Source organism: Pomacea canaliculata, linkage group LG9 (assembly GCF_003073045.1).
Source record: "Pomacea canaliculata isolate SZHN2017 linkage group LG9, ASM307304v1, whole genome shotgun sequence".
In the NCBI taxonomy this organism is placed as follows: domain Eukaryota; kingdom Metazoa; phylum Mollusca; class Gastropoda; order Architaenioglossa; family Ampullariidae; genus Pomacea; species Pomacea canaliculata.
In genome coordinates, this window is record NC_037598.1 from 13,124,019 (window position 1) to 13,141,007 (window position 16,989).

At 36.7% G+C, this 16,989-nt stretch overlaps 2 protein-coding genes across 3 annotated transcripts in view; both read right to left on the reverse strand.

The window, feature by feature from the left end:
• The window catches only part of LOC112572661 (receptor-type tyrosine-protein phosphatase kappa-like), a 503,329-nt gene extending 489,623 nt beyond the window's left edge, over positions 1–13,706 (reverse strand). The window contains exons 1-8 of one of the 2 annotated variants that reach the window (XM_025252436.1): positions 13,557–13,706; positions 13,050–13,286; positions 11,955–12,143; positions 10,813–10,944; positions 10,257–10,388; positions 9,834–9,965; positions 9,374–9,610; positions 8,395–8,583 (exon numbers count right to left, since the gene is read on the reverse strand). In XM_025252436.1, coding sequence (XP_025108221.1) covers positions 8,395–8,583; positions 9,374–9,610; positions 9,834–9,965; positions 10,257–10,388; positions 10,813–10,944; positions 11,955–12,143; positions 13,050–13,286; positions 13,557–13,644 — 1,336 coding nt within the window. In that variant the 5' untranslated portion in view covers positions 13,645–13,706. The remainder of the gene's footprint in view (positions 1–8,394; positions 8,584–9,373; positions 9,611–9,833; positions 9,966–10,256; positions 10,389–10,812; positions 10,945–11,954; positions 12,144–13,049; positions 13,287–13,556) is intronic. The other variant, XM_025252438.1, reaches the window with a different exon arrangement.
• Positions 1–16,989, reverse strand: part of LOC112572689 (multiple epidermal growth factor-like domains protein 11) — a 55,552-nt gene that overhangs the window by 6,400 nt on the left and 32,163 nt on the right. The window lies entirely within an intron of this gene.

Here is a 16,989-nt window from a genome sequence, read left to right on the forward strand (position 1 = left end):
CACAAACACAACACACCAAAAAGCAAAAAGAATTTTTCTACCCAAAACCTCTTAGTTCCCCCCTTCCCCTACCACCCAAACCCTTTTTTTTTCTACACTTTACTGCACAAAAGCCGCAAAGAAAAAATATTTAGAAATGAATTGGAGGTAACTGGCAAACAATCAGTTCTTTATAAATGGATTTTTTATACAACTTTTAGCAAGCAGTCCAAGAAAGTGAGGTTCCAATATCTGGTCTAGTGCTATATTCTTTCGATCGGGTGGATTTATCTAATAACATCAATCAAATCAGTCTTTTTTTTAAAATCTACAACACTTATTTCCTAGAAGTTTATCATTCACATGGATATCATATTGCAAAGACATCTGGTAGTAATGCAAATTGGTCAAGAGTTTTGCGTACTTACTCATGTTGAAGCTTGTACTCTTTACCATTCGGTGTAGCAGTCAAAGCATATTCATCTGAAATTATTAAATGGTCATATACAAAATCAATAACGATACTGTTTATCACATCATGGATAATCAAAGTTAACATAATAATAGCAATTTATTGAAACTTCATCATTATTTTTATCTAGTAAATATCACTGTATTCAAAATTTCGTAATCTAATAATGTGGCATAAACTATTGTAAATATCATTTATATTTAAAGTCTTTTAAAACATTATCGTTCTGTTTGATTTGCCTGTGGTCTAATTGTACATGTGCCAGTAGCAGGTATATCTCTATCTCTTGTCCATGTTGCCGATATATGATATCATTACATGCACAGAACATTCCACTTCTTTGCAGTCTCCCGTCACTGGAAAGAAAATTTGCATCAACCTGTACAGTTCATATTCTAGTTAGATAATGAATTTACAGTCATCGAGAGTCGCTAGTCTTAACGGATTGAAATTAAGAAAGTCAAGTTTTTAACCTAATTCAATTTCATACTCGTGTGGTCTATGTATGTTTCGGTAAAATATATAATATAAATATTTGTATATTAATAGAATGTGTCAGCAGAGATGAATTATCTTTATATGTAATTTAAATAACTTAGACTTACTCGCATTGTAACATAGGTAGATGTCTCTCAACATGCCATGACTCAGAGAAGTCTATAGCGAAGAAAGTCTGAAATGCTGCTGGCCAGGTCATCAGTCTCATAACATAGACAACGATTGTTTAGAACTGTTTGCCTGCAGAAAACATGGTCGTTTTTAACTGTATGCAATATTATTGTATGACAAAATGATAATGATGTGACCACCACATACAAATGAAAGCATATTTATGAAGATAAGTCGCAGAGACAACTGCAGTTACACATTAACGAAACACTAAGATTTCTTACACACATTTAGGTATTGGGTTTTGACTGACGATAATTTCAAATGTTTAATATGCGTTAAAAATTGCAAAAATTTGTTGATTTGTTCATGATCATAGTAAATTTAATATTGATTTGATCAAATCATGTGTATTCGTTTACATTTTCATAAATATTACCAAAATGCAATAACAGTTATAAGATGGTATCGAGGAGAAGCCGTCACACGGTAGAGATTTAAAGATACCTTAGTTGCCAACGACAGATTATAGCAGGTGAGATGAGTCAAATCAGAAGAGGACTAAGGACTGAGGTGTGTGTCCATGAGTGTGTCTCATGCTGTTTCTGCATAGATGCAGGTTGTTTTGAACATTTGTAAAAAAAAGATAGTAAAAATGCTAAAAAAGTGTCTTTGAGCAAAAAAATGAAATTATAACAGTATCTACCTTACCTGAATCGATGTATTGCTTGTGCCGAGAGAAACAAAGTGTTGACACATCTCAATAAGCCACTTCCACAGTGTTCCGCAAGGGAACTGGTCAGGATCGCATTGTCTCTTCTAAACGACTGGATGCAAGAAAAGAATACAGTCCTCAGATATTATATAAAAACTGATTAAACATTTATGAATCTTTATGTCATAAAATAGATACTATATAAAGTCGTATTCTTTAATTAAAAAGACATGTTCAATAACATACGTATCGCACATGATGAGTTTTAGCTCTTTATTTGCAATAATATTGAACAGTACAGTTGACAAAGAAAGACAAAAAGCAGAAATATATTCTTGTGTTTAAAAGCAGGTTAGTTATCACTTTACTAATCGCTGAATTTGAGAAAATGTGATATTAATTATCACTCGAATGTGATGTTCTAAGTTAAGAGACACAGTAATAGTGTGATGTGAACGGTTATCACGATGGGTTTTGCTGCTTATTTTGTATGAAATGACGGTGAGCTCCCGCGTTCGATGCAAACTAGCAGAATAAAATATAGATTAATGTACTCTTCTATTATGAAGATAAGTTGAAACTGAACTGTCATTCACGACATAGACAACTGTGTTTTATTTCTCACAGCACGTGGTCAGAGAGAATGCCCAGGTTGCTGTCATTGCAAGTCACATAAAGATTGTAGCAGATTAATCTATTCTAGAATTTAATTGGAAAAAATAATATATATATATTATATTGTCGAAAAAAATATTCATGAATGTTCATGAGTTCATGAAGTAATTTAGTTTCTGATTTATTCTAATGCATGTTTAAATAAAAGAAAAGAAAAAAACTTCATCACTAACAAAGCAAAAGCAAAATTTAATATTTTTCTGTTTGTGCTTCACATTCTATCTTAGTCACATTTGAGTTCGAGTGTTGTGGGCTGTTTCGTATCGAAGTGCCCTTTGTGTAAGACTGTAAACGTAAAATTTCTGTAACTCGGCATAGTTGTCTAGGTGAGATTAGTAACCGAATAACAAACTTATGTTTTGCGTCTATGTGAGCTATCACATGAAACAAAAAACAAGATCTTGTTAGGAAATGTGCTAAGCACATGTTACTGACTGAATCCTATTTTATTCGATGAGTTCTGAAACACAAATAAATTGGTCAAAGTCATACCTGTCGCGCTGTGTACTCTTCAGAATGACTTCATGAAGACACTTGTACTGTTTCTGTGACAGGTCAATAATTTTATTGCTTAATTTGGTTTTGAAAATTCAGATTGTGGGGTTTTTGTAAGTTCCTCAAACTTAATTCTACAGCTCTCACAAGAACCAAACTGCGACCTAACTGCAGGTGTGACATCATGTTCGATTCTTCAGTAGCGTCTGACGATGTCCTTAGACGTTTCTCGTGCCCTACGTGAAACTCATGTTTGAGCATGTCTAGAGCGATGTACGTGCTGTGGCCCAAGCCCGACTATTTTAAAATAAATTTTTAGGTTCAGTCACACACATTAATCACGTTATATTGAATATAATTTTTGGACAGATCGTTTCATTGGATATTGTCTGGACACAAAAAAAGTATAAAAAAAATAAAAATAAAATTCCTGTTTGATGGTCAGTATTGGTGCTCCATCATTATTGTAATACAGGCAAAAACATGAAGACATGTTATTTGCTTCTATGTTCAATGTTTTTGCGATAAAGAATATTAATTATATAGAAATACTTTGAACATTTTTTGAGTTCTGGACATAATTTGCGTTAAAAAAAGTTATACTCTTAATTTAGACTTTCCAGCCTAATAAATTGAAGGGCATAAATGTTTAATTGACTGTCCAAGGAAACTTCAGTCTATATCGACATTGACATGATATATCAACACATTTTTACAGATAAACTGAAAGAAGGAGTTACGTACTCACAAAGGCTTACCTGCAGTGTACGTACGGTATGGCCCTGTTCGTGCCTTGACGTAAGCTAAAGCTGACCACGAGCAGTGGACGTGACGCTGTGGGGGGATGGCGTGGTCAGCGTCACACCAGTAGGATACTGAGATACGCGTCCCTGGTCCTGAATCACACGTGACTCCTACGAGACATTACATAATGATACTGCGAGATACCTTCCACTCATACTTCTTAAGAGCCTGCTGACATGCAGAGCATAACTTTGGAGCAAAGGACAGACACAAGAATCTGCATTTGCGTAATACATTTATCTTTGTTCTCTTCATCTGCTAATAACCGCTTGCGATTCAATCGAACACATGAAGCATTAATGAGATCTGAAGCATCTGGATAAAGGATGTTAAATGCCATGAGAGCAATAATGAAAAGCGTGCACTCAGTTAAAAACTGAATTTAATTTTTGTCACTATCCCAGCAGCCTGCATGCATATATTATAAGATAAGATAAGAGAGCTGTGGATGGGAAGGTAATTAGATAGATGAGTGGATAACTATCTGGCTGATTTGTTTATCTCCACTCTGTAAAAGTAACCTTTGCTTGGATGGTCTAAACGTATGTAAGTGTTAGAGCTAGAGTCTCTGTCGACATCCATCGAGTGCAGTGCGTCCCAGTGCATGGACAGTCCTCCTGCAATATAAGAAATTTACCAACTTTTAAAAAATAACCTCCGCCCTATCCTTCTTCAAAAATATTTATACCTGTTTTGACTCCTCCAGCACAAAATACCGATAACAACGAAATCGGCTCTGAGTCCGTCTCAGGGCTGTCACAGTCACGTGAACACCATATGTCGTTTTGTGCAGGCTGATGCCAGTACTCTTCACACTTGTGAAACGACATACGTGTCCCGACCAATAATACAAGAAAAAAAAAAAAACGGAAAAGAGAGTGAAAAAGGAATAACATTCTGTGGACTGTTAGAGAGTCTTGATGAGGATGAGATGTGCTTTCAGTGAACATTTCAATAATTTCAAGAATATTAAGATACAGCCATTAGACATCAAGACTGAGTGACCTGATGCAAATGAAAAGAAATAACAACTTCAGAAGACTGCACACCTTGCCGCCCTCCTTGATGCTGCAGTCAACATGATATCTGAGTGACATTCTCCTGCCACACCATCCACCACAGTCATCTACCGTGTAGACGCGACCTGAGGTCACAAGTAAAAGCAGTCAGTTCAAAATAAAGCTTCTGTGCATTAACATCAGACACTAATAAAAAATAAATACAGATGAATGAATATAAATTTGGCTTAAATGCACGTTAAAAGCAATGGGTCCTTAGTCTATTGGTCTACATTCCTGAAGGATAGTAAGAGGAACTTTTGCTGCTTTTACACGAATGGACACGAGACATTAAAAATGATATTTTTAGTAGTGCAGTAGAACGATAATTTTAGAAACGATGTTGATGTTGTGAGACGATAAGAAATATTAATACCTATGTTGTGAAAGGTTTAAATTTTTTTCCTTCACTTTCTGTCAAGTAAAAGAGGGTACTTAATGATAAGAGAGGTTTACCTTGTGTTGCGATATATGCCTTTTCTCCTAGGTATCCCTGAAAAAAGAAAAGACTGATGGCTCACATTACGAAGTTTTCCCCATAGTGTGATTGAATTTACATAAAATTGTACGGACACGAGACAAATTAACAATTTTATATCTCTGCATTTATTTACACACTCACTTCAGGGTCTACTTGCCTTAATGTAACTCGCATTGATGTAATCGGTGTTGCTGTCTCCTCGTGGTCGACGAAGAACAACCCGAGAATGATCGTCTGAGAAAACAGACAAACTTAAATAATGTTTATAAGATGCTTTAAATTCTTGGGTTTTTTAATGCTTGCTTACAGGCCTGTCATACAAAATGTTAGAAAATGTTTCAAATGTTTAGTGTAAACTGCTTACTAACATTTAGTTCCAAATAAAAGCTCACTCACAAAATATCAGAAATCATTAAACTGTAGATTAGTTGAGAATAGAACATGTCACTTACAAGCACACAGCGCCTTGAAGCGATTCTTCTTTAAGTTTTCAGATTTCCGACCCGCCTCATGAGGATGACGCATTTCTTTGCTAAATTCCTGAAAAAGAAAGTTTTCATAGATGTCATTAAAACTGAAATTGAAATTGTCCCTAATAGTATTACATTTATTCTGTAAAAGATATAACCAAATAGTATAAAGGCAACAAGTTTAAAAACGAAGCACAATAATGTTTATTTTATATATATTTGCTGACAATCCAGCAAGAATTAGCAGAAAGTTTCTTTTAACAGCTCAAATAATATTTTCCCGAAAAAATTACCGCAAATTCCATCTCTAGTTTTCCAGAGGTAAGACTATCCAGCAACGACTTTTGCAGGTCATCAAATATGGAGGATGACCCCAGTGACCTGTAGAGGGCGTAGGTCTCCTCCGTGTTGTAGATGCCTTCTTCCTCGTCTGCATTGTTCGCAGTCTCCATATCTTCTTTATCTGGTATTGTTGTAGTCATTAGTGACTGACTGTCATGGGAATGTATGGGAACATTTGACTTCAGTTCGAGGTTTTGGTATATTGTTTTGTTTACAGTTGTTTCCGTTATCGCCAGAGATTTACGAGCTGTAACCGGTGTTTTATCTTCTTTTTGATTTTGGCTTCCAAGAGACGAAGCTCCCATGTCTTCTGGCAAATCTGCAGCTGAAAGATTGTTATCATCATGAACCTTTGTCTTCCAGTTATAGTTGAAAGAAACATTTCTGAGTCTTCTTTATGTAAGTTGACCAGTTTACACTTATTAACTTTATTTTACAAAAAAAAATGCAATACCTTACTGTCAGGTTTCTTTTACTGGAAACAGGAAAAGATAGATACAATCAAATATATCATAAGAACTTTTAACTTAAGTCTTGTTGGTGTCATGAAACAGATTTATGTAGGTACATATACGAAAGAAAGAAATAATATAGTATTTATAATTTGGTCTCACCTCTGCTTTGACTGATATTCACCACACTTCCTGAGACTGAATATTCATTTTCTGTGTTCGTTTCTTTTCCTTTTAATAGTTCAGCTTTCCGCATTCTTAATTGTCTTGTTCGCCTATTCATGGAAATGTATAAGTCAGAAACAATAGAAAGCAGCCTTGCTTCATTTGCAATTTTTAATAGGTCTAATAAACTTTGACAAATATTTGTGACCATTCGTCTAAAAGTTAAAATGAGCTGTGCGCGCACTGTCACACTCTTTCATGCTCACATACCAACCCACATCCACACCCACACACACTCACATACTCACACGTATACACACACTGACGAGAACGTAGGCAGGATATTTAGCATAACATTACAAACAGTTCTGTCAAGGAGAAAACTCACAAGGACCGCAAACATCCATGAAAGCTGTGGTTTATTTGCACCTGATCAGGTATAGTGTGACATGATCTAAAGGTTTGTTTATGGTAGCATCTACATTTTTCTTACCTTAACCACACCACAACGACCACAACAATGATCATAGCAACGACTGCAGCAACAGTTACAGTTGAAACAATTTCAACAACAGCACCGACAGGAGTAAGTCTGAAGCTAGGTTGACTTGACCCCACCGGCTCTGAAATAAAATATTGTTTAATAAAATTCATACGAATGTCAACGAAAATTAGAAATATGAACCAGAAATTATCACGAAAGCTGTTGCAAGTCATGTAATTGCGACATGTAGAAAATGTAAATACAAATAGAAAAGCTGAGATAATTACGAATAAAAAAAGTATTTAAACATAAACAAACCTTTACAAAGTGGTGGCAGGAAACCCGGATTACAAATTCCACAGCTTCTGTTTACCTTGTCACAGGCACCAAAACAGTCACCACATCTCTGTGTGCAGTTGACTCCATACCAACCGTCAGCACACTCTGAAAGATGAGCAGAAGTCAGTGGGTCCGGACTTTCACCCTAGAGACTTGCTTCAGTGCAAAAATGCTGAGCGGAGCCAAGTACGCGATACTAGTTCTCAGAGGTTTATTGTTTTTATGATATTCTACAAACGATACCATGAACAGAAATGGTTAGAAATCCCGGCATAATGAGACGCAGGGGTAGGGCAGTGTGCTAACCACATTTTACTGTCCAGTGACATCATTAAATCCTTTAGTGCAATGTTTAACCATCAGTTCCCCCAAGAGTGGTCGCCAAACGGACCTGCAATGTCGAACTCCAGTACAGCAAGGAAGAGCTGGAGATGACTGTCATGACAGTCGATGAACATACTATAATACGATGCCGCCTTTGTCACGAGTTAGGGTTATGTTGTTTGCATTTGAGGAAGAGTGTTGAATACCGATGGACTCTTAGAGTCGACGCGGAAGAATCCATTTACTCTCCTGAGGTCGAAAGTTCTGGTTTTAATTTTCAGTAAATATAAAAATCCACCTACCTGTACACATTGGTAACTGGAAGCCTGTATCACAGGATGTACAACTGCCGTTGATCTTGTCACAGACAGAGCCAGCAGCACAATGTCCACAGGCTTGTGTACAGTTGTCTCCATACCAACCGTCGTCACACACTGCACAGGAAAAGATGCATGAAAAACACGAAGACATGGCGAAGCAGATATATGTGGTCATTTTAAAAGTTAATTTAAATAAAATTATACACTTACCCCACACTTGTACCTCACAAATGTTGATCATGAACCCGTCACTGCTGCAGTCCTTGGTGATGTTGACCACTCGCCCTCTACGACCCACTGAGATGTCATACTGACTGTTGCTCCACTCGTTCGTATCACTGAATCTTTTGAGGACTTTTCCATCAAGAGAAACATTAACGCAGATCATTCTGTTTATAACTGAAATCAATAAGAAGCAAAGATTCAGGTGTCGTGAACTACAGTAAATATGTTACACTGACTATTTAATCTTGTTTTAATTACTGCTGTACACTTTTAGTTACTCTATACATGAACACTGTCCTCGGCAGTAAAATAAACCGTTTTCAGATTAAGTGTGATATATAGGGCCATAACTTTCCGCAATCTCGATAATGTTTTTCAGCATTCTCCTAACTTTAAAGTCGAATCAAACCAGACCCAGGCTGAATATCTAGACAGTAACGCCTGGTTACCGTTGACCAACCGTCTGCAAATACATTTAATACAAACTTCGAAACTAATGATAAAGGACGACAAAGTTTACCAAAATCGGGTTTGTGCGCCGTTGAGACATTTGTTCTCTGAATGTATATTCTTACAAGCAACTATGTTTTGTTGTTTTCACTTGTGCTGGCTTCAAGTATTACTTACAGCAAGACAAGCACGTTCAAAGCGGTTTTGGTCATGACTGTTAGAAGTGTGAGGAGGTATTAATAAAATGTTTGATGGATGGCCAGGGGACAGGTAGAGCAATGTGTGGGGCAATGGACACTTTGGCTTTACTCATCGGCTGAAGAAAGGCCGGCGAGCTGCTACATACCTTGACTCACAACTCTGAGAGATGATCGTACAACAAGCGATTATGAAGACAAATCGCCAACAGCACGAAGATGAGGAAAGTAAAACCTATACTCGCGTTACGAGTTTACGAGCTAAATAAACGGTTAAATAAATTTTTATTGAATTATATTAATAATAGTAATCTCACAGTTTGTCCGTCTGTAGATCGTGATGACACTGATGGCGAACTTCTGTCCCAGGTCCACCCACCAGAAGGGTGAAAGGTCGTTTAACGCTGTGTGGATGCAGTTTGGCGGAGTAATAGAAAGATTTAAGACAGTGTTTGTGTTTCCATTGATAGCTGCTGAGCAGTTTCCTGAGGTCAAATTCTCCTGATTTACATGCCGAGAACTGATGTTACATAATTTGTCCAGTGCAACGTTTTCTGCAAGGAATCATGACAGTTACAGTGAAATAAAAAAAAATCAGCGATGAGACAGTGTAGCAATTCAAAGCATTAGAGTACAATGAGCAAACCTGAAGATGACTGCGCGCGCGCGCGTGTGTGTGTGTGCATATCTCCGTCTTGATATGTAAGTGGCTGGTTATTTGATGAGTGAATATCACAAACGAACAAACGCTTTCAATAAAAATAATCATCGCCTTACTCTTAGAAAGTGGTGGGTTAAATCCTGTGTCATAGGGTAAGCAGCTGCCTGTCTTATTGTCACAGACTGAATTATTACTGCAATGACGACAAGTCTGTGAGCAGTCGACTCCATACCGACCATCAGAACATTCTGTAAAGAGTTTTGTAATGATTTGTAATAAAATCAATGATAAAATCAGTAATAAAATTTGCAGTGATGTTTTCTTTCAAATATTCTTTCATGTGTAATCACCCTACAGTGGCAAGATACTTATGCACACTGTCTAACCGATACAGCATGTAACTGTCACACAGTGACTTACACAGAGTGAGGTTCATGAAATCCTAGTAATAAATATGCTGTCTGGCAGTGACCTGTAACATCCATAGTTTTTAAGACAATGTAAATGATGTTTATAAGTATCATAAAACAGTAACCAACCTTTACAAAGAGGTAGCTGGTAACCAAGTTTGCAGGATCCACAGCTTCCGTTCACTTTGTCACAGGTGGAGTCATTAGAGCAGTAACCACATGTCTGTGTGCAGTTATCTCCGTACCGACCCTTAGCACACTCTGTAACATAAGTAGCAGTTTGAGTAAACTTTGACCTACAGATGTGCTACAGTGTACATATAACTATCTGGAGCCAGGGACGCGATGCTACTTTTCAGATGTATATTTTGATATGATATGTTTACAAACGACATTACAAACAGAACAGATTAGACATCCCGGTCTTTGTGTGGTCTCCAAGAGTCCATGCACTGCTACGATTTAAAGACAATGATAACTGAACAATTAGCTTTGAACCCGAAAATTTTGAGTGCAAAAACGAGTCAGCATGTTATTAGCAATTATTTGAGAACTTGTCTTTTCCTTTGAGATGGATCATATATCTTTTATTAACTGTAGTCGTTACGATGTAAACTTCCAATTAATTTCTTGAAGTCGGGAGATTATTTTTTTTATAATTTTCAGTAAAAGTAAATTGCCCTACCTGTACACGTTGGTAACTGGAAGCCTGTATCGCAAGATGTACAGCTGCCGTTGATCTTGTCACAGACAGAGCCACCAGCACAGCGTCCACAGGCTTGTGTACAGTTGTCTCCATACCAACCGTCGTCACAAACTGTATAGTACAAGATGCAACAGACAATTAAAATTAAGAATTTAATCCACTGGCGTTTGTAAAAGAACTACAATAACCAATAGAGTAAAACTAAGCAATACACAAAAATAACGAATATGTTTGTCAAACCTTATTATAAACAGCGAGGTTACAGGAATTATGTGAAGGGACTGACAGTGGTATTGTTTATTGTCGGATCTTCTCCGGAAGTTCGTGACGAATCCCCAGAGTTGGTCCCTGAGTGGAGGTTCTACAATGATTGCACTCATGTGGAGGGCAGGACAAACAGGGACGGCAATACCGCCGACCCTTATTGCAATATTTGGTTGAGAGGTCTCTCATTATCACCACCACACCCCATCGTGCATCACCGTGTGTTGTGCTCAGTTTAGTGTCATGGCCTTTGCGCAAAGGGACATAACCCAGGGGTAACATACGAGTTGTCTCTAAGAGTTTGAGGGAGTGGACTACAGTTGAACTAAGTGCTGCAATTTGATTCAATGTGCCGACACTTAACTGATCCGGGACCCACTTCCTCTTGTAACTTTGGTGATAGTTGTCCTAGAGCAACCCACGTTCAGCCCCTGACATGTTGGTGTCTGCATTTTAGAGATTATTGTGTTTGGTATCTTATTTGAACTGCATTAAACTATTAAACTAATAAACTATTGGTAGCCTGAAGAACACAATTCGGTAAGGCATAATACAGTAAGAGAAGCCCAATTACAGATAGTTGCTAATTTGTTTAACGAAAAAGTACGTCTTTACACAGTGTTTGCATGTGTCAACGTTGTTTTCACCCACACACACACACACAGTGAGAGAAGCAGCTGAGCTTGCACATTCAAATGGATGCATACACACTTTTGTCCTTATTCGTATTTAAAAACTCATCCGGTACATAAATGGCGAATTATAAGAAGTAAGCGATTTAAACAAAATCAGAAACGACGCAAGAAACATAATAGGTCATTTACAAAAATGTAATTTGAATGAAATTACTTACGTACCCCACACCTGTACCTCACAAAAGTTGATCATAACCTCTTTAGTATCACAGTCCTTGGTGATGTTGACCACTTGCCCAATACGACCCACTGAGATGTTATACTGATTGTTCCTCCACTCGCTCATGTCATTGAATCTCTTAACGACGTTTCCATCAAGAAAAACATTAACGCAGATCATTCTTTCTGTAACTGAAATTAAACAAAAATTTAAAAAAAAACGTAAATCCTATTGTCGTTAACTAGAGTACATTATACTGACCATTCAAAGTAGTTTGTTTGAATCACTGCTTGATTTTTTTTACACTTATTTACTTTCAGTTTAGTTTACTTAGGTGGAAGGAAATGAGTCGCTTTTGCCTCAAGAAACTAAAACATAACGAAACAATAGAATAAACACAATATTTACTATCGGTGTATTTACAACAGTACACTTTGCCGTACAATAAATAGACGCACGTGCACAAACATTAACGTGTTTTCTTTTTCGTTTTGAACAGAACTATATCTACCTTTTTGCAAGATCTGTATAAGCTTAAATATATAAATAAGTAGAAAGAATCAATACAAAATATACGATAAATGTAGAACAACTATAGAGCTAACAGTTACTCCTTATTATTACCTGTTGATTCCAAGTATACACTCCATCCTAAAAGAGAGTTTCTTTTTCTTAGTTTGATGGTCAGACATAAGAATACCAGATATTATAGTTTGATTAAAGGTTACTTTCAACACCACTCACACTAGAGACTCTTAATTTCAGTCACTTGGGACTGATGTTCCCTAAATCCACAAAATATATCTTTCTTCAACGAATATTTGAATCATATATCCTGCCTCTATTGGACAGACGTTGTACACAATGGCACCGCCCACAGCAACCTCAGTAATGTTTGACAGAATCAACCCCTGACTAAAACACTGACAGATAATCCTATAATAAGTGATGAAGTCAAATCTGAACAGCACAAAGATGAAGAAGGTAAAAACAGGGCTTACTTTAACAGAAACATTAAACAGAGCTCAAATAATAAATAAGTAAATATGTTAAATTATTACTTTTTATTTATATTGAATTTTTAATACTAATCTCACAGTTTGTCCGTCCGTAGATCGCGATGACACTGATGGCGACCTTCAGTCTCAGGTCCACCCACCAGAAGGGTGAAGAGTCGTTTAACGCTGTGTGGATGCAGTTTGGCGGAGTTATAGACAGATTTAAGACAGTATTTGTGTTTCCATTGATAGCTGCTGAGCAATTCCCTGAGGGTAAATTCTCCCGATTTACATGCCGAGAACTGATGTTACATACTTTGTCCAGTGCAACGTTGTCTGCAAAAAATCATGACAGTTCCCGTTAAAAAATCCGTGATGAAAAAAAAACATTCTGAATCCCATCTCTGCATACAAATAAAAGGACTGAATGTCTCGCTTATTGTTAAATGATCTTAGTTGACTTATTTCAAAGTGACAGAAATACTATTGTCAGTTGAGCTGGAGCAAATAATTATAACGAGTCTCAACATCATTAAATAATTTTTTCAAGTAATTTTGTATGATTAAACTGAATGTGTGGAAAGTACCCCACAGTAAAATACTCACGCATATGTGTGTTCAGGGCAGCAGACATAAATAAAATATCTGTAAACACCAAAAGTCTGAACATCTCCACGCACACGCGGCCCGCCATTCGGTCGAATGACAGTTTGTATTCAGTTCCTGGTCAAGGACATATAATGGAGGAAAGAGCTTACATCCTGGTACTTGAAAACTCTTCCCATGATACCGCAGTGGGAATCTCATCGTACAAAGCTGACATCGCGAGATTTCTTCTGATGTCTGTCTGGCGGACACACGTGTCACTCGGACGGCGAAAGTCTTACAATCCTTTGATCCTTTGAGAAGAAAATCCACTTTCGTGAAACTTCCTTGTAATTTGGTATTCTCCAGTTAAACCTTACAAGCGAGAGTTGGATATAATCTGTCACTGTGTACTAATGTGTATATAAATATATTATATATGCTTGCATACTGTGGGTGAGCGTTTACAAGCGGGGGTGTGTTTGAGTGTGGGCGATATGGGTAGACATGAGGGTTGGAGGTTAAGTCTGTTGAATAATTTATTTTGTGCATTAGTGAGAGGATAGGATAAATCAAAAGACTTTGAAAGCAGTGCCAGTAACTAAAAAAAAAAAACATATCGCTGCGAGAGGAGGGTCAAGTGGGTGTACTGTCTGGTACAAGTGTTTACCAATAACAGCTCTGACAATAATGCATACACACTGACTGACTTCATGTCTGCTATTCACCATATTGTTCTCAAAGGTCGAAGCTGTTTCACTAGTCGGAGAGCTCTGTCACGCTTCACTTGTCATTGCAAAAGTGTCGAAGTCAAGAGATACAAAAACCTAATAATCCAGCCAGTTTCCTCTGCGAAACAAATAGTTCTGCCTGTCTGACCTTTTCACTTCTGGTTGACTTCAATAGCAATGTTTAAAGTTTCCTTACAAACGTCTTCGCTCTTGTATTATACTCCATGAAGTAGTTTAAAGCGGATTACAGCAAATTCAACAGGCCGTGTCAAGGATGTATGAAAGCCATTCGTGCATGAGGACGACAAAGGTCACTGAGCCATGCGAAACAATCAACTCGTTTGTACACAAGTTTGTGACCAGAGCTGACTGTGTGTAGCACTTGAAGGAGCTTGTCATCTGTTAGTCATGTGAAGTAGGTCAGAGCCCGACATTAATACAGTGAACAAAGCGGGAGATGACTGGAGTGAATTAAAAAAAAATAGTATACAAGTATCCCAAACATTCGTTCAAGTATCATGTGCAGGGATAACTAGGCATCTCTATACAACAAAAGTATGTCGTGAATTAATTAAATATAGCAGACTCTCTTTTCCTTTCCTGTTTTATGACAAATGTCAAGTATAGAGAGGAATGACATTCTTTAGACTTGTTTCCTGGTTTAGAAATAAAAATTCTTAGTAAGTAATACTTATGATTTTACATTTGAGCAGATAGGCATCTAAGATAATCTAAAATTTTAAAGTTTCGAGAGATATATATTACTTTCGTCTATGTGTGTGTATGTGGGTGTGAGCGCATAATACACATGAATGCGTATGTTTGCATATGTGTCTGTCAGGGATGGGGAGTAGCTGTAGCTAGGCTACAGCTACTGTAGCTGGCTACAAATTTTTGTATGTAGCTTAGCCGGCTACAAATTAAAAAAGTAGCTTGTACCGTAGCTACATTTTAGAAAGTAGCCGTAGTTGCTACATGTTGGCTACTTTCACGACCATTCGTCGACAGCGTGTCAGCAAGACGACGACAGCCACTGCTCTCACTGCTCGGTGTCTTGACAGCCAGAACACCCACGTGTCTCGCACGCTCAGTAACCGCAAGTACTGTGTCGTCCAAGTGGCGGGAGCGGTTTTTGTTTCATTTGAAAAACGAAGATGACGTATACCCATCAATTTCCAGCCTTATTTGAAATTTTACATTTTGCGAAGCACAAATGTGTGGTTAGCTTCAAATGCAGAATTGTTGAGAGATTTGTTCAGTCTGGCAGGACTTATCATGACAAAAGGCGCACTAGGGTGCAGACAGCAACTTCGAGGCAAGTTCTGGTCAAATTCAATTCATGAAGGACTAAAAAGAATGTAGATTTGTTTTAAGGTTACCGGTACACTCCAAAAATTAAAAATCCATATTTTAAATATCTTTAAGGGTTTTTACAATATAGAGTAACAAATAACATAAATATAGCACTTTAAAGCTGTTTTTGAGTACATAAAAGTTGAAATTGGTGACTTTAATCAACGTTTTTGTTTCAAAACGTACAAGCATTTTAAAAACAAAATTTACACAATACATAAGTCATATACCAAAGGTTTTGGGTTTTTTGTAAACTAGAGGCACTGATAAGAAAACTGATGCATAAGACGTTTTGATATCTCAAGATTTCTAGGAGATATAAAAAATCAGACATGGTACCCCCCGACTCAGTGTGAATGTGGCAATTAAATTATTTAGAAATATTTAGAAAAATGTTAATCTTTATCAAAAGTAATGTTTATATCATATTCTAAATGCATCACTTTGTAGCTTAATGCATTTCTAAACAAAATGCAAACTTTTACTGTTGTAGAAAGCAATCTTGAGAAATATGTTTTTATAGTTTTAGGACTGATGTCAAAAACGACACAGAGAAATTCAAGCTTAAAGATTTAAAAATAAATATATCTGTGTATCAGATCATTTTTGAAAAAATATATTTCAGTGTTTATATGCTACAGTTGACATCCTACTATATAATTAAAGCCTATTCTAGTATGCAGGACTATACTTTTCACCCTATGGAGCTTTTGGAAACAATTAGTTTTGTGTTTCCTTTTCTTTTTTTCAGTGTCAGTGTTAGAAAAAAATGCCTATGATCTGCTTTGCCTAAATTAGATTAAGCAGTGTTTTACTTTATATTCCATGCAAACTCATTTATTTCAATGGTCTGTTGTTCATTGTCACAGTATTGAATAAGAGGTTGACATTTTTCATCACAACATAACCTAACTTATTGAAAATTCCACCAGGTACTGATACTTAAGCATCTTCTGTTTATTTTTCATTTCTAAGTAATAGGGAACAAATAGTTATAGAAACAAATGTTTATCGGAAAACTTATATAATTTCTTTTGTTCTTAAAACAGGATGAGGAAAAAGATCCAGAAATGTTTTAATTAATCGTAAAATACGTGTACTTATTGTCGTGAAAAAGGCCGGGGGAGGAAGGGTGCAAGGGAATGAATGAAAGCATTTATGGATTCACTAAATAAAATTGTCGGTATATCGCAGTTCTCGTTTCATTATTATAATAAAAACTTTGTAAAGCAAGTAATAGTGTTTTGTGTGTATGTTTGATGTTTGTGTATGTTGCTACAGTAACTTGTTATAAATCACTTTTAAAAGTAGCCAAAAGAAGCTGGCTACATTTTAAAAGTAGCCCAAAGTAGCTGGCTACTTTTTGCAAA